This window comes from Lathamus discolor, chromosome 17 (assembly GCF_037157495.1).
Source record: "Lathamus discolor isolate bLatDis1 chromosome 17, bLatDis1.hap1, whole genome shotgun sequence".
NCBI lineage: Eukaryota > Metazoa > Chordata > Aves > Psittaciformes > Psittacidae > Lathamus > Lathamus discolor.
This window is the reverse complement of record NC_088900.1, coordinates 5259027-5277465: the sequence shown is the minus strand read 5'-3', so window position 1 is coordinate 5277465 and position 18439 is coordinate 5259027. Positions and strand designations below refer to the sequence as shown.

Sequence of the window (18439 nt, the reverse complement as noted above, 5' to 3'; positions counted from 1 at the left end):
GTTTTTGGCTTGCTGCAGCCATGCAAAATGCTGTGTAAAGTGGGAATGTGAGGTGGGAAGGTCTTACCTGGGCGTTGGGGAGCTGCAGGGCACCAGGGGCGATGGCTTGGGCAAGGACCTGGCCCTGTGACGTCACCATCGTCACAGGCTGGTACAAGGCTCCACCTAGGGACAAAAAGGCTCGTGGGGGTCCCAAAACCCCCAAATTTCTCCCCTTTGCCCCCACCAGACTCCTGTGTGGTCCCTACCTGGCACAGCCGGCGAGCTGCTGCCAGTGCTCATGGCCAAGTTGCCTGGTGGGAGTGTGGCTGCTGGCACCACGATGCCCGGCGGAGGGTTGGATGCGGGTGGCAGTGCTGCGGGTGAGCTCTGCAACATCTCCTGAGGGAAAAACCATTAAAAACATTGATTTTAACTCACAAAGCCATGCAGAGGGTTAATATACCTGCCCCATCCCCCCCAAGAAATTCGTCCTGTTGCTTTGAGTACTTCAACAGGCAAAACGGCACGAAAAGGAGTTCTTCACTTTGCTGCAACTGCAAAAGAAGATGAAAAATGAGGATTTACACTTCGCGTAAGTGACTTCCCCAAACTTGTCTTCTTTATGCATTCCCATTAGGAAAAAGGAGCATGATAGACAAGAAGGAATTTCTTCAGGCTTCTTCTTTCTATATAGTTTTGAGATGTTTTCACTGGAACTGTCTAATGAAGCAATGTCTAAAAGCCAGGGCAAGCACCATTGTTTCAGCTTGCTTGAATAATAGTAAAATAATAACATTAATAACAACATAACCCCCTCTGATATCATTCCTTGCAGCTTTAAACTAACTTTTTGCAAAAAAAAAGTGCATTTTTAAAGCCAAAAGCTGTAACCTCATTTCCAGCCCCAGCTCTGGAGCAGCTCTTGCATTCAAGCCGCAATTGGAAAGAGACCAAATGGAATGATTATTTGAGTACTGGATGCAACATTTTGGGAAGGGTGCTGCAATTGAATATGGCGAGAATACAGGGTGATGTACCACAACCTCCCAGATGGGCAGGAATTAGCAAATCAGATTTATGAAATTATCATTTCAAAATAAGCCCAAGATAACCATTTATCTCTAATTCACCCAGCTGGAGTGAAAACTGCACTCATTTCTTGCAATAAAAATACTGTCTTTCCTTTTTCTACCCATTTTCCCATTCTGCATCACCTCCCTGGTGTCCAGGTGGCCCTCAACTGTTGAGTAAAATGCCAGTAAAAGGGTTTTTTCTCACTTTTTTATCCAATTTCCCTTCGAGACATTTCTTCATATTCAAGACTTTTGCCATTAAAACCCCTTCCTGCATTTTCCCCTCCCTTGATGCTGTGCCCAAACCATTGCATCTGACACCTCTGCCACATGGTATTTTTGTCCTCTCCATTGATGATCCCAATGTTACTTATGTGGAGATTTCGCTGCAATTGCTGTGAATTTCTGCTTTGCCTCCCACACATTCCTTTCCATCACTAAATTAATTTTAAAAATGCAAAAAACATAAAATACTTATGCCTTCTTTTTTTTTTTTAATATCCCTTTCCCATCTCTAACCTTTCTGGGGAAAAATTGGTTTTGGTTTGGCTTTCCTCTCCTGCTCTGTTTTTCCATGATTCCTCCAAATGAAGGGTATCCAGAACATTTTAGACTGGAGATTAGGAACAATTCCTTCCCCAAAGGGTGCTCAGGCATTGGAACAGGCCGCCCAGGGAAGTGGTGGGATCACTGCCCCTGCAAGTGTTCACACACCGTGTAGACAAGGCCCTTAGTGACATGGTTTAGTGGTGGCCTTGGCAGTGCTGGGGTAATGGTTGGACTTGATGATCTTGAAGGTCTTTTCCAACCTGGTTGACTTCATGATTCTAAATGCACTGAGAAGAAACAATGCAGGATATCAAAAAAATGCGAACAAGAACCTGCTCTTTCCAGACGCAGTGGTCAAAGCCATTTCTAACAGCATTGTATGACAAAAATTGGGGTTTTTTTGGTGTTATAGAGCAAAACTTCCCCAAAACACTAGCTTGGTCATGTCCAAAAAAGGAATTCATGGTGCAACTGCAATGCCAATGTGAAACCAAGGGTACCCAATGGAAGTGGAGGCTCTGTCTTAAAATAAATATAGATATCTCCAAGAAGATTTAAAAACTATATTTTGCGTACTAATTGCCTGGATAGCAAATGCCAGCCAAATGATATTAACTTGTGATTTTGCTGCAGTGGAAAGTATTTTATATTTTAGGACTCATAAGAAGTTGAAACTTGAGTATAAAAAAAGCATCTCTAGGTGTCTCTGCAGATCCACATCTCAGCACTGACCTTCCACAGCTCTATTTCTCCCAACTAAAAGTCACTTTAATGAAGAAAAAGATGGAGAAGGAATCTGAGAAGAAATGCTGTCCTGAATATGACCATTAAACCACTGCCAATCTGCTGCAATTCTCACTTGAAACAAGAGCTGAAAAATGCAAGATTTAACCCAATTTAAACATCCCTGGCAGTGCTCTGGTTCCCAATTTGATTGGCTATGAAGAGGTTCTTTTTCTTGCAGGTGAAGTCAACTGGAGAGCAGTGAAGACCACTCGGATGCTGAAGAAAAGTCAAACTGATTTACTTTAAGCTTTAGGTTAAATTGGTTTTTTTCCTCTCCACAGGCACCTCCACTCTCCCATCCCTATCTGAAAACCTCAAAAACTATTCATTAAATGAAGGCAGTGGGTTAAAAAGGGTTTGGTTTGATGAGGACTCAAGGTTTTCACATGAAGCCCAGTGAAAAACAACCAAGAAAAATGGAAGAAGGGGAACTGCTTGGTGGACCTGCAGGCCAGTGTCCTGGGTTCAGCCCAGTCAGTCTGAAACTCCTCCACAAAAGAAACCAAAGCCCAAAATCAATGGATAAAATAGGATAGAAAATTGTCTATAAAGTAACGAAGGTTCGGGGAAGGATCATAACAAAGGAAAAACCCTAATGTTTCACCCAAACTTGGCCGACACCAAGAATCCTCTCTAGACTGGGCAACAGAAGATTTCAGCAACAGTTGAAACACCCAGTTGAGTGCTCCATCATCTTTCCAACCCCACCAGGCTTTCTTGCATTTCCAGAAATCCTTGCATTTTCCAGAAATTCTTGCATTTTCCATCTTAGAAAGCACAAACACCACCAAACCAAGGACCATCCTGTTGGGATACACCAGGGAAATCCAACCGCGATTCTCCTGCAATGGCATTTTGACAGCTCCAGACATTGTTTTCCCAGTTTTAGTTGACATCCTTGCTATTTTACATCCAGAATTTTTAAAGGAGGGTGTCCATTGGTAAAACACTGCAAAAAATGGAAATGTTTCGCTTCCATGACCAACCTGGTGACTCTCTTCGCAAAAGGATTGACGCCCTGAGAAAACCTTTTTTCTGAGAGACCTCAGCCATTGATACAAATTATATTTACATTTTTCAGATTTATTTTCTTTAAATCTCTAAATTAGTTGCCTGTTAGCTGTTTTACCTGCTCTTAGCATGAGCTGAATGGGACAATCATTAGCAAAATCATCTCACTTGCCATTTTTTAACCACTGGTCGCATGATTCTTCAGCTCTCTGGAGCATCTCCAGCCCTTAAAACTCAACTGATGGTTATTGAGTATTTCCAGCTTTTTGGTTTTTATCCTTTTCCATGCAAACTCAAGGATACTCAATGAGCTGAAGCACTCAGGCACTTGTCATTGGTTAGTGCAGCTGAACAGCCCTAATTTTCTCAGCCTGTCTTCATACAGGAGGTGCTGCAGCCCCTGATCATCCTCATGGCCTCTTCTGGTCTTGCTCCAACAACTCCGTGTCCTTCTTATGTCCTCATCCAATGAGCAGATGAGATGGTGGCTACTTCTGCTCTATCAAAGTATTTCAGCTCCCATTGCCTGCTGAAAACCCCTTCATCACTGAGCAAGTGTTTCCTCTCCAGTTGGGTCTTTCCTGGGTGCATTCCCATTTATTTAACAACTGCTTCCAAATCCTCACTTGAATTTCTCCAACTTTCAAGTCTTGCCCAGAAGGGAAACATTCGGCACCTCTGGGTTTGTAGGAATCAGAGGCTCTTGGCACCTCTCTGTTGGCCTTCTTATTTTCCAAAGACTTGTGCTAATTTTCTGATAGGATCCCCACCTCTTTGTGAGGCACTAAATCCTCATTACTTTTCCTGACCGATGCATTCTAATTAGATCAACACTTTAAAAATTAGAAAGAAAAAAGATGGGGGGGGGGGGAATCACAATAGCCACAGGACGGCTTTTCCATCTCATTAACTCCCTCACTTATTATTTCCATGAAAATTACTGATAAAAACCGTGCATCTCCATTTGCTGGGACCGGGAGCTTCGTCGGCTCCTATCTAACATCTCTCTCATCACCCGGGATGCGAGCCGTTGCCATGGCAATGCACAATAATAGAAACTAATAAATTACAAGCGAGATGCTCGTTGAGCAATTATTGTTCTCTTTTATGCAAGTGTCTTGCTAATTTTGATCATAAGGAATGCTCCCATAAAGCGGCAAAGGGATAATAAGTCCATTTCTAGAGATTATTAGAAAATACAGACAGGATGGGGGAGGGGGGGGGAGTAGATCAATGATTAAGTGGTTTGGTGCTTTCAGGAAACCCAAATAAGAAATGAAACTTTTTGGAGGTCTTCTCCTTCCCCATTCTGGGATGCAAACGTCATATTGGAAGCTTCAAACTGCAGTACTCGGAGCCCTGATGTTAAAAACAACTTCTGCTTTTTCATTTCCACCACCATAAAAACGCCCAGAAAAGCCCTAAAAAACCAGCATCACTACCTCATTCTTGGGGAGAACCTCAAGAGCCGCCTGGGCTATTTTCTGTCGCTGCATTTATCTCTGGTGGGATTGTGCAAGCCCAGATTTCATTCCCTCCTTAAAAAAACTGAGGGTCTGAGAGAAATCCACAAGGGATACACAATATTGCATCAGGGAAGTATTTGGGATGCAATGAGCCAACATTTATTCCCTGCACTGCGAATGCACATGAAAACCCCAACCTACAGGAAACAGGTTTTTATCCAAATATTAAGCAACGATTCCTTATTTTGACCGAAAAAGCACCAAGGCGTAGCTTGGTTTGGACACTTCAGCTGATATTTCTGCAATTCCTAGGCATCTGCTTGTACTCTCCCACTGCGCTTGAGGCACCAAATGTTTCCTTCTCCCAGCTAAACCCCAAATTATGCCAAAAAAACCAGTCAAGGTGGGAAAATTGACCATGCTGTGGGAAAACTGCAAGACATGCCGGGGCAAAATAAGGAGCAGCAAAGCCCAAAAGAGACCCAAAAATCTGTTGAGGTGCCTTGAAATTTCTTGATGAGGATGTGGGACAGGAAAGTAGTGGGGAAGATCACGGTGCTTCTGTCCCTCCTCCCAACAAATAGTAATTTTTCATGAAAAATGCTAATTTATGGTCCATTTTCCTGTGTGCTTTGCATGGCTTCTGCAATTCCTCCCTCCACGCACATTTCATTGCTGCAACATAAGGTTAGGAAAAGTCCTCATCTCTTTCTTTTGCAATGACACAAAGATCTCCACAGCATCATTTATTGTACGATATGAGCAAGACATGGGGCTTTTTTCCATTGTTTCTGTCAACTGAGGATGGGTTTTAATGAATTTCCAGGAGGCTACAACAGTTGTAGAGCAACCCTCAAGTCTCACTGACCCAACTCGCCCATTTGTCAGCGTGCAGTGATGATGATTACAGGCGATATTTAAGGTGTTACCTGGGGGTGGAGGCTGAGGGAGGAGGGGTTGGGGGAGTAGGGCCCCCCCAGGTCATTCCTGAGTAGGTTGTCACTGTGCATCTTGGTTTTGAGGCAGGTGATGTAGCGGTTGCAGAAGTCCTTGCACAACTCATTGACCTTCTCCAGCTCCAGGAGGTGGATGCGCAGGACCTGAATGGCCTTCACCATCTACACGAGGGCACACAACGGCAAAGTTAAAATCGTTTTTTACCTTGAAGAATAGGGAAAAAAACTAATCAATATTCTCACTTGAAATCTAAGCTGGAACCAATCCACTGGTAGAATTACATATTTTATTTTTAAACACACCAAAAAAAGAGCCAAAAAATCAATATTCGTGCCAAAACCCCCTCCCGGAGCCCATCCTTCATCACCTCTGCATTCCTTTTTCCCTTCCCATCAATTCCACCTCTGATATCCCTAGAGGAAAAAATTCACAAAATTTATCATTGCTTTCATGGGAATTGCTCCCCATGCCCAAAAAAAGTCCGACATCCAAGGATGTTGAAAAGCATTTGGTTATTCTCTGGAGGCCACTTCTTCTAACAAGATTATAGGGCTGCAACTCCACCGTAAGCTGCTGCTGGTGCAAAGCCTGGGCCTCATTAAAACGTACCCCATAAACGTTAAAAAATTTACACATAAAACATTCCTCTTGCTGAGCTGAAACCTTAAGTTTTACAGCCACTGTTTGAAATCTTGCATAATATATAAAATTTCAGCTATTCACTCCGGGGCAATAAATGCGGTTTTATGGAACAAAGCGTCTTTGCATTTCAAAGGGTGTTTTTAACTTGCAAATTTTAGTGGTCATCTTTACAAACTGCGAGTCACCATGGGTGGGAAACATCCCAAAAAATCCAGTGCCAAACCTGGGTGGTGGCTCCATGACAGAGAAAGCAAAATTTTAGTGAGGGAACATCAGGGATGATGGGTTGTAGTTGGAAAAATCCTCTTTTTGGGGGTCTTTTTCTTGCTTTTTTTATCTCCTCTGCAGTTGGTGCCGGCAAAGCACAAGGTGGAGGCGTCATGGCCCAAGTCTCCGCATCCTCCCAGGGCTCAATGGCCATGAAAGTCAATATTCAAGGGCAAAGGCAAGAAGACCTGACACATATATGTATAAAAAATAAATCTCTCAATTATCTCAGCTCATTTGCTTAGGGTCTCATTTTATGTCCCTGCTCCGCTGCGTCGTATATCTGTCCGGATAAAGAGTTACAGTCCGACGGCGTACGTGCGCGGGGTTGTAAAAAATACAGATGCTGAATTAATTGACTGTGTGGCACTCGGCAGTTGATTGAGTTGATAATGGTGAGATCTGACCTTTTTCTAATTTCTAATTATGTGCATCTCGGCGGTGAGGAATACATGACTCTTATTCTAATGATAGCTTAATGCCGCTGGCCTTTTCATCCCTGCTTTGCCATCGCCGATTTCCGGGGAATCAGTGGCATTAGAAGAAAAAAACACCCCCAAAATAACCAAAAAAACTGCAAAAACAATGCAAACAGGGAAAAAGTGTCAGCTCAGAAGCAGATTGAAATGTTGAGTCTTGAGTATTTCACCCAAAATTCCCTCCAGTTTGCGCTTCACACCAATAGGAAAGGTCCTTTTCAGCATCACATTAACCGTCTCCTCTGTCTTGATGGAGACCAACCACACCAAGTGATCTGAATGGCTTCTGGAGACATTCTGGGCATTGGATAGAATATATACATACAAATATGTCCTGGAAATAGGGAAAATATACGAATATATCCAGTGCTGCACAGTCACACATGGGATCGGTGCAACTGCCAATGACCCAATTTCACCTCGGCAGCAAGAGTTGCTCCAAAAAAACATAACTGTTGCGGGGTCTTTTTAAGAAACCACCAAAAAACCCAGTGAAAACAACCTCTGTGGCCACATCTCCTGCACTGACCATTTGCTGGAGATGTTATGTGTAGTAACAGATTTTTCTCACAAAAATGTTTGGATTTGGGGCTTTTTCTGATTCAGCTGGCCCCATCTCTTTCCTCTTCCTAGATCATTCCACCCATTTTGATGTAATTTGAAGGGGCTTTTTTGTGCACCTTATCATTTGATGCATGTTCACTGCCAAAGTGACATAAGTCAAAAATTCTCTTTTTTTGGTTGCTTGTCCCAGAGCAACTTCTGTTTTTGGCTGTAAGACATTATGAAATGGGTTTAGTAATGTACAAACTGGGCTTTGCATGGCCTGGAATATTTTTGGAGGGCTTTCCATAGGCTGCTAAGCCACTCTTGATTTAGGGATGTCACAAAACTCTCTTCTACAACTGAAATCAAGCACAAACCATGAGGGATTTAAATCCATCTTGAAGCCATTTCTTGGTCTTTTTAGGAAAGAGGCAGGTAGGTTTTGCACTTGGATGAGTATTGTTTGTTTTTTCCCCCTTCATGACAAGTCATTCACAGACCATCCAGAACATCACACCGTTGATATCTGTAATAGGTAGAAAAAGCCGTGTGGGAATTGCCTGATTTTGCTCCTTTTCTGGGATGGAAATCCCTCTGAAAAATGGCCCAGGGGACACACAAACCCCCAGGGAAGGTGTTCTGCTCTTTGCATCATCAGAACTGGTCACCTCTTTTGACCTTAAACATGTTCTTGCTGGGTACACCACCATGGTGCCATGGACCTGTCTACCCACACGCTTGCCCTGGAGACCACATTAGGAGGCTTCTTGGATAAAATAATGGCATTTGGGGATGTTTCCTGAGGTCTATGCAGGAGAAAAGCTGCATTCCAAGCAGTCTTCTGAGGCACTTTCCAGCAGCAATTGGCACAGCATGAAATTTGTGCTGCTATGACAGCGAAGCCACCAAAACCAGTCCAAAGTGTCCCAAACCATTGATATGCATCACCCTTTTCGGATAAAGCTGTTATTTTGCTTTGTTTCTAGGACAAGAGCTGTCCATTACACTTGAATCAAGATGGTCCCAGACAAGAACACGATGCAGAGAGTGCAGATTTTGAGACACAAACCAGCCGTCTATCTTGGCTGTTTCCAGAAAACACACCGAGCACATGGTATTTGTGTGAGAAAACAAGCCACAGGGCAGCAGGAGTTTGTTCTCATAGGGCATCTTACGGAAAACTTCTCAGAGAAGGTCCTGGAGAAGGTCTCACATGGTCTATAGAGAACATTACAAGATCACCAACACTGCAAATGGAGCCCAAAGACACTGCCCAAGGTGGCAGATCTTCATCTTCACCCCTACCTTCTCCCTGACCCCCCAAAACCATCTGCCAACCCCCAGCTGCCTCTACCAGGTTGTCCAGCTCAGGATCATCACTGAAGAAGGGCTTGTGCTCCTGCTCCTGCTGGTGGACGAAGTTCTCGATGTCGACGTCGAAGCTGGCCGAGGTGATGCACTCGGAGCCCTGCGTCGCCTGCTCACACTTCTCAAAGAGCAGAGTCAGCAGTGGGAACAGTGGATGCCTGCAGAGGACAAAGGAGAACCCCCATAATGCAAACTGGTTTAGGTCCCATGTCCATTTTTACCCCACACATCCATTCCCTCCTCCAAAAGCCTGGTGGTTCAAACCTCACTTCCAAACCAATGCAGGAATTTCTCCGTCTTGACCTTTTCCAACAGCAATACAAAGTTTAAATATTGCAAAATTCACCATCTTCTCCACCAGGCAATGACCTCTCTTACATCTTGGTGTTTTCCTTCATTGCACCAAAGCTGGCATTTCCAAAATGGTTTGCCATGGGCAAAATGGTTTGGCTTCGGGATGGTTGTTTTGGAGCCATCTGCTGTCCTGGTGGCTTTGAATTTTTGGGTATCAACACCAGCACTTGATCATTGATGTGATATTTTACCCCAAAATGGTTGGAGATGCTGGATGGGGATGAGTTGGTATTTCTACATGCCCACAGCATCCTGTGAACTGATCCTCCTATGGGTTGTTTCTCCACCAAGAGGTCTCATTGTATCTCTGTCGAGAACATGCATGTCCCTCCATGAAGATTGGCCAAATCCCACTTCTCTCTTACCACAAGATGACTGCTAGAAAACAAAGATTTGCAATTCTCCTTGCAAATGCACAATTTGATCTAATTATTAGAAAACAGTCCTTGAAAATCCACCATTTGCTCTAATGATGATGCTAAATGGATGCAGAATTGCCTCCTGACCAGCAGGTCGAAGGAGGTGACTCTACCCCACTTGCAGCACTGTGTGCACTTCTGGTGTCCTCAACATCAGAAGGACATGGAGCTATTGAAGCAAGTCCAGAGGAGGCCACAAGGATGATCAGGGGCTGGAGCAACCCTCAATAAGCCTCTTCAGCTGTGCAAAATTATAGAAAAAATAAAATAAAATAAAATAAAATAAAATAAAATAAAATAAAATAAAATAAAATAAAATAAAATAAAATAAAATAAAATAAAATAAAATAAAATAAAATAAAATAAAATAAAATAAAATAAAATAAAATAAAATAAAATAAAATAAAACAAAACAAAACATTATTTATGGAGTATTTCAGGGGAGAAATACAAAACACTTCTCCAGGGATGTTCTTCCCCATTTATCCCAGAGCAATGGGAATTTCTCCACTGTTTTATCTCCCAAAGAAGCTCCAAAAGATGATCACTTTCCACTGGTCTTTTCGGAGCCTGAGTCAGGCGAAGGGGTTAAACCCCTTGGCTAAGTCTTCATTTGCAGCCACTAATACCGCAGCATATTATAGTTTAATCTGTCCTGATCCCGGTTTAATGCCAGGTTTGCCGAGGCTGGAGCAGAGAACGGGAGGGGAGGAAATAATTTCATACTTTGGGCAGCCCTGCCGGGGCTCAGCCGAGGGATATGAAAGGCAAATTCCAGGCGGCGGGAGGAATTATTGGGACTTAGGAACTGGCGGCTCAGTGGCAGGTGCCCACTGCCATTTCCAGAGCCAATTAGGAGCAAAGGCTTGGAATTACCCCAAGGATGGGGTTTTAATAGGGGAGTGATTGCAGCCCCAGAGCAATTTTTAGTCCCTTTGCTTTGAGGGGTTGCATTGATCAAGGGGGGATGAAGACTGTTGCTGGCATCACCCTGCATGCTTCAGTATTGGGGCAGTGCTGCTATGGACTGCCAGGAATGTCTTGGAATGTTGGCAGGGAGGAGGAAGAGGCATGTGGCTGAAGGGAAGATGGTTTGGGTTTCAGTAGGAAATAAAATAAAAAGGAAAGAAAAAGAAATAAAAGAAAAGAAGAGAAAGGAAGGAAGGAAGTGAAAGGAAAAGAAATTATGAGAAAGGAATAAAGGGAAGAGAGGGGAAAGGAAGGTACACCATGGGGCTTTGCAGGCAGAGATTCTGGCATGGAAATGAAGAGTTGGAGCCCACCCTTGCTGTGAAATTTGCGAGGAAAAATAGATATCCAGGATGATTTCCCCCACCTTGGGGGCTCCGGAGGTGAAAAATCACCCCTCTGGCACAGTTTCGGGGCGGAAAAATCTGCTTTTGCTGAAAAAAATGTGCTTTTTCCTTTTTGGGGGTTGGACTGGATGACCTTTGCAGGTCCCTTCCAACTCAAACTATTCCGTGATCCTATGAAGATGGTTTTCCAAAAAAAAAAAAAAAAAAACCACCTTTTTTTTTAGTGGTTTTTTTGTTTGTTTGTTTTTATTGTTGGTTTTTTTTTTTGTTTGGTTGGGTTATTTTTTTTGTTTGTTTTTCTGTTTTCCCATGGAATCCTCCAAATAAAAGGGCCGAACCAGCCCTGACATTTTCCTGCAGGAGAGAGGTCGTTTGCAGCCACTAATAAAAAGGATTCGACATGGGCTAATAAAGCGAAATGAATTCCACTAATGGCCTCATTTCCCCCCTTCACCAGGGCTCTGCCCCCAAGCTGGTGGCACCTTGGGCACATCACAACAGGCTTTAATTTTACCCAGCTCCAATATATCCATTCCTCCCATAAAAACATAAAAAATAAACTTAATGAAAAGAAATTCAGCCCTTTCCCACTTGGAAAAGTCCAGTTTGCAGTGCTGGGGGGGTTTAAGCATTGGTTTCCACAGAAGAAGCCCACAATCCTTTGGGAAGTGCTAGCTTGTTGCATAAAGTCAAGAAAATACTTCAGATGGGGAAAACTGCAGCAGAAAAGTGCTGCTGCTGGACCAGTCCCTGCCAAGATGCTCCTGCATCAAGCAGGGAGGGGGATGCTTGATTTTTTTCCCTTTTTCCTCTTTTTTTATGGGTGATAAACCTCCCACTAGAGCATAACACCCAGTGGGGTGACTTGTCCCAGCTCTTTCTACATTTCCCATTGCATTTTCCTGGTGATTTCCCTCCAGGTTGATCGACCGATGCTTTCTGCCTTGGTGCAATTACTGAAAATTAACAAAACCCATCATTTTAGGCACAGGATATGGCTTAGGGAGGGCTAAAACAGAATTCCTGCCTGCTTTTGCTACTTAATTCCATAACCACAATCCTCATTAACTGCTGTATAAGTGAATATTCCGATTTTACATGGCCTCATTGGGTTTTTTAGAGATAAAAATATATCTGGGAGGTACTTTTGGTTGATAGCCAAAAATCAGCATCCAGGTTTGGGCAACCAAGTCCACACGTGGCACCAGCCAACATAAATTTCCCTACTTTTTTGGGTGGGAAATAGGTTCAAATTATTCCAGCATTTTTTGACCTTCAAATTGAGGCTGGGAAAACTCCAAAGGGTTTTTTTTTTTGTTTCATCATCCCATGAACAGTGCAAAAATCCTTGCAGACGTGCAAAGAAAAGGTGTTTCTTCCTGAATGGCCTCTTTCGCCTTGAGAAGATTATTTCTATCATTAGAAAAACACCTTAAGACATGCTCCCAATAATCCTTTGTGTTTTCCTGGGAAACCAGTGGGTTTATTCCCGTCTTTCCAGACCTTTCAGACTCGTAAGAGCTGAATATTTTGAGGTTTTTCATTCATAAGCCCCTGTGGCCGTGGCCATTAATAGGGGGGTTAATCCTTAACCTTAAATCTTAATCCTAATTATAGTATACATTACTGTATACATTGTAATACTGTAAATAATTATCTATCACTTTAATAATTACATATTACTTATATAATTATACTATTTACATAATTATGATGTTACTTATTGCAGTTATATGATAACATTATATTACAATATTATATTAATATCTCCAAAGGGATAAAAAAGGGGACCAGAGGGGTTCATACATCCCGCACCCATTGCTGCAGCACACATATGGATGCATGAGCTTCCTATTTCAGGTTAATAAGTGACTTTACCACTTCTTGGTGCTTTTTCGGCCCAAAATCACATGGTTTTGCTAGAAAAAAATAGTCTAATTTGAGGGTTTTGGGGGTGGGAGGAATATTTTGGGTGGGAGATGGTGGGAGATGCAAAATACGATAGGAGATAAGTGGGAGATGCTGCAAAATGTTGTCCATGAAGGACCTCATTAACCAAGTGTTAACAATAATAGTTACTACTGCTAAAATGAAGCAAATTGCAAATCCCCCCATTCCTGTCTGTTAATTAATGCATAAGAATATTAGTGGATTAATAATGCATTAGAATAATGAAATGAAATGCATCACTGAAGCATCACTGAATCGATGCATTAACTGATGCATTAATTGCTGCATCGGCGAATCAATCGAATCAATGCCGAATCAATGTGTTCATAATGCATTACAACAATGGGTGCATTAATTAAATAAGGCATTAATTAAGGCCTTAATTAATGAATGCACACTGATAGTAGCTTGCATCACCTGTAGACAGCTCGCTTGTCGGCCTCCAGCTGTGCCTGGGGGTCACCGGCCGCGGCAGGTACTGGTGCGTTGGGGGCTGCTGCTGGCGTGGCAAGATGCACGGGCTGAGCCTTGGTGGGCTGCTGGGCTGTGGCTGTCATCTGGGAGAAGAGAAAGAAAAGGAGAGACTAAAAAGGATGAAAATCAAGTAAACCCGGGGTTTGCTGTGCTTTGCCACTGCGTTTTGCAGCCTTCTGCAGCGAGTTTGTGAAGTTTAGGGAGAGATAGTGCCGCGACGGGGCTCTGAGCAGGATGCATTTGCATTCCATCTAAGGCTGCTTTAGGTTTTCCCACTTTTCCCCCAATTTTTTACTTTGGGAAAACACAGGGAAAAAAACCAAACCAAACCCAACATCTTTATTGCAGCAGCAAAGCAGAGGCAGGGGGTAATTTATTAAGGGATGCTTTGCACAAGTCCCAGATTGAATCAGCTGCAAGGCTGCTGCTTGCCAAGGTTTTTTCAAAGCAGGTATTATTGTCTAGACACAAAATTACGTGAGCCTCTTCCAACTCGGAATGAGTCATTTTTGCACTGGGAGAAGCCAGCCAAAACCAAAATTCAACTTTTCTTTTCCTCCCTGTACCTAAATCTTGGTCTTTACCCCCATGCTGCCCCAGATCACCGATGCAATGGGAACTGCAGTCTGTCTGGGCTGGAAATCTCCAGCCAAGATTACATTTGCGTTGTGATAAATCATTTTTCTAACTAACATTTTGGTTTTTGAGAAATTGCAGGAATTTTAGCTACCTGCATTTAAGATGCGAGCAGTGTGCATGCTAGTAGTGCACGTGCAAATCACTGCGCTTCCTTCCAGTATCCCCCCAAAACTCCCACCCGCACGCGCACAGGTTTGCACCTATTTAGAGACAATTTCCACTTAAAATTAACAATTGCATTAAGAAAAGCTGAATTATTTGCGGCTGGGCTGCAGATGGGTCTGATGAACACTGTGTGATGCATCGCTTCATACTGCTACGACTTGGTTAATCAAAAAAATCAGGGAGAAATTTAATCGATTTGGGTTTGCACCCCCTCACATCCAGCGGGTTTAGCTTAAAATCTCAGTGAAAAATTAATGGAAAGTGGGTGTTTCACCCGCTTTTGATGTCAAAATGCTGTAAAGAATTTAGCATTTGCCTGTTTCCACTGGTAAATCTGAGCTGGACAGCAAAAGGAAGCCTCTACTTGCTGAATATTGTGTATATAATATATACCTTTGGCTAATAGATCATAGAATCATAGAACAGTTAGGGTTGGAAAGGATCTTAAGATCATCCAGTTCCAATCCCCTGATATTCATTTTTGTGTTTAGTTTTATATAAATAAAAGATACGATTTATTTATTTGGCTGGTATACTTCTAGACTAATTTCTGTGATTATTTATATGAAAATAAAACGGTAGGTTATATTTATGTATACATATATGCACATATTACATATGTACATTATTGTATATATGTATATACTACATATATGTACATATATATTATACATTGCATATTATATATATGATAAATATTATACACACCTATATAAATACGTGTCTATATGTGGATACCCAGAGTCTTCTCCAGCCAAATCCACCCTGCTACTCAGGTTCTTGCCATGATAAAGCAGACTTCTCCCTCCGTTACAAGCTGTGTAAACCCAAGCTGGGCCAGCACCTCGACACCTTTTGCTTTCAAAATGTTTGACTTTAATATCTCCTGCCTGACCTTTCACTGCCGATAACGGCGCTTTTGGGTTTTAATCTCCTTTATTGTTCATAACGGCGAAGTTTGCCTCCTGCACCTGCAAATTCACCCTGCACTATTCAGTTCCTAACTCTTCCAACCCAGAAACAGGTTTGATTTCCATCCCTATTCCTTTCCCCAGTGAAAATTTGTGGTTCATTTCCCATTCCTACTCCAGCACTTTGGATTTCTCTTTTTTCCCACCCATTTTCTAAATAAACCAAAATGCAATTGGATTTTGAGATCCTCCAGCCATGTCATTGAATATTTCCCCATCCTCTTTCTCTTTTTTCCCCTTTTTTCTCCCTATTATTTTCCTTAAAAACAGCTTTTCCTAGGGGAGAAATGGCTTTTCCCCCCTCTTTTTTTCCTTTTTTATTCTTTTTCCCCTTGACACACTCAGGATGCCAAAGCTCTTTTTGCATCCTGCCCCCAAATCCTGCCAAGTTGGCCGATTCCAGCCAAGTCTGCAACTAATTGGGCTATTACCCAAAAAAAAAAAAAAAAAGCCTCCTCTGCGGCTGTTTCAAAGCCATTACCTCACCTTGGGCTAAAGAAAATAATAAAAGATAAATAAAATAATCCCAAGTCAGTGGAAAATTAGGTGAGAAGATACTTGGATGTGAGTATTTGCAGCCAGATAGGGATGCTGGGCAGGGAGGGAGGCAAAAACGCAGCCAAAAATGGCTTTACAGGGAGCAGGTGGGGAAGGGAAAGCAGGAAAAAGGCAGCAGGCTTCTGGCTCAGGAGCGTGTATGTTTTGGCAGTGGGAAAATAGGGAACTATAGGGGAAAAGGGGCTGGATTTGGGTAGGAAAGTTGCAGGCGTTGAAAAAACACACAGATGGGGCTATGATGTTGATGATGAGGATGAGGAGGATGATGATTATTTGAACCCATCACCCCTTATCCTATCACTACAGTCCCTGATGAAGGTCCCTTTCCAGCATCCTTGTAGCCCCCTTCAGACACTGGAAGCTGCTCTGAGGTCTCCACACTGCTTCTCTTCTCCAGGCTGAACAGCCCCAGTGTTCTCAGCTTGTCAGTTTTAAAGCCTGATCTATATTATATTCCTGTTTTTACCCTTCTTCAGGAAGAAAATCCTTTACTGGTGTTAGCAGCTCCTCACCAGGTGATGTGGGGGCTTCCTGCAGGTTTAAATACGATAATCCCTCTTGCTTTAGGATTTTTTTGAAGTTGAAGACTACAGACTCTCTAAGTCTAGAGAGCAATGACAGTCAAGGTATTCAGGGCAAGAAAACCTCCTCAGTCAGCAATATTTAACCTATTCCTTAGCATTTCAGGGTGAAAACTTCATCACACATGCTGAAAACAGTGGTTCTGACCCCAAAAACATTCTGAGGACACCAGGAGTTGGAGGGGGGGAGGGTTTGATGGATCCTACAGAAAAATCAATAACCTCCAGCCCAGTTTTTATCTTTGGCTTTTCTAGAAACAATATTTTTTATAATTAGAAAGGAAATTCTATTTTTATATCATTTTTATATCCATTTTTGTCCCTGAAAAGCACATTGGGGGGAGCACAAAGCTGGTTTTATCACTTTCTGTGTTGAAATTGCTGAAAAATCAACATTTCCATCCCATTTTTATAAGTACATTTATAGAATAAGTAAAAAAGTAAATTTTTTTTCTTTTTTTTTTTTTTATTTTCCACTATTGACCCTGATATAACCACCTAAAACACCCTTTTTGGGGGAGGGCAGACCTGCTTTCATCACCTTCCATGCTGAAAATGCCTATTTTTAAACCAACCTCCTTTTGCTAACTCTGACAATGAAATAGCTTGAGACTTTTAGTTTTTCCTGTTCATTTATCATGGAAAATATGTGGATTTTATGCAGACTCTTTAATTTTCAACTGGTGGAGTTATGCAGTGAGCGCAATCATGCTCAGTATAAATGATGCTTTGTGTTACCCCCCTGTTAGCAGAACCAGGTGATTATTAAAGCATTATTTTCCTTCCGAGAGGCAGCTTTTGCCTTAATTTCTGCTTCATTTTTGCACATTTCTGACAGTGAGGGACATTACTTGCACAGCCTCTGTAGTAAAATACTAACACAAAGCTCTCCCAAACCCTTTTGTAAGCACTTTTCTTCCCAAAACTCTCCCCTTGATAAGTTGGCTGCAGCACTAATAATTGGGGGGGGTTTATTTATCGCTGACCCTCCCCATCTCTTCCCCATCGCTGGGGAGAGGAAATCTGTGCAATTTGCTTTTCCAAACCCTAGAAATCCCAAATTTTCACGCAAAAGGCTCACAGCAGTGACAGCGTTGAATCAAAACCAGCAACTCTTGGCTGCAGCTTTTCCTCCAAACCCACTTAAACCGAAAGAAAAACACTTGAGCAACCCCCAAGACAGGGGGGAAAAAAAGGAAGGATTTCGTTCACGACGCTCCTGAGAGTCCCCAAAATTCAATGTATTAGAAAGGGGGGCAGATAAGGGATAGCGATGAGGAAAGTAGAGGGGATGTCTCCATAGGATGCTGTGGAAAATCTCAGCTATTTTAGTCCTTTAAATTGCCCATTAGGACTAAACTGGCGTCGTGGCTCCCCGCTGCGTGTTTCGACACGGAGAAGAGAAAAACACTGGGGAAAAAAAAGCCCTTCTCAGAGCAGAGCAGAGCAGTGAAGCGAGCAAATGATGACACCAAAGTTGGAGGAGCCATAAAAACCCCACCGAGGTGTCGTTTGTGAGAAGTGACCTTTTCCCACCAAAGGAGACGAGCGGAAAGGAGACCCGGGGGGATGTAAAAGTCAATTTATTTATTTTAGCTTGCAGAGAACAGGCTTGATTCTGATGGTTTATTTCCTAAGAGGGGAGATTTTGGAGCTTTTGCAGCTGAAATATGTAGAAAATGGGGGGAAAACTCAACATTTCCCATAGGACCCACCCAAAAAGCTGCTTTGAATGGGCGGCCAATTCAGCGCTCAATCCAGGTTTTCCAAGAAGACCCCAAGACCCCCAAATAAGCCAGAAATGAGCAAAAAACACATATAGTTTGACTAAAACACCTTCAATCTTAGAGACTGCGTTGGAGGGCTTTTAATTTTTGCCACTCTGA

At 42.6% G+C, this 18439-nt stretch overlaps 1 protein-coding gene across 7 annotated transcripts in view; it reads right to left on the bottom strand.

The window, feature by feature from the left end:
* Positions 1-18439, bottom strand: part of PKNOX2 (PBX/knotted 1 homeobox 2) — an 80184-nt gene that overhangs the window by 5795 nt on the left and 55950 nt on the right. For all 7 annotated transcript variants that reach the window (XM_065697195.1, XM_065697196.1, XM_065697194.1 and 4 more), the window contains 5 exons: positions 13583-13722; positions 9113-9284; positions 5797-5985; positions 249-381; positions 68-165 (listed from right to left, as the gene is read on the bottom strand). In XM_065697195.1, the coding sequence (XP_065553267.1) occupies positions 68-165; positions 249-381; positions 5797-5985; positions 9113-9284; positions 13583-13722 (732 nt within the window). The remainder of the gene's footprint in view (positions 1-67; positions 166-248; positions 382-5796; positions 5986-9112; positions 9285-13582; positions 13723-18439) is intronic.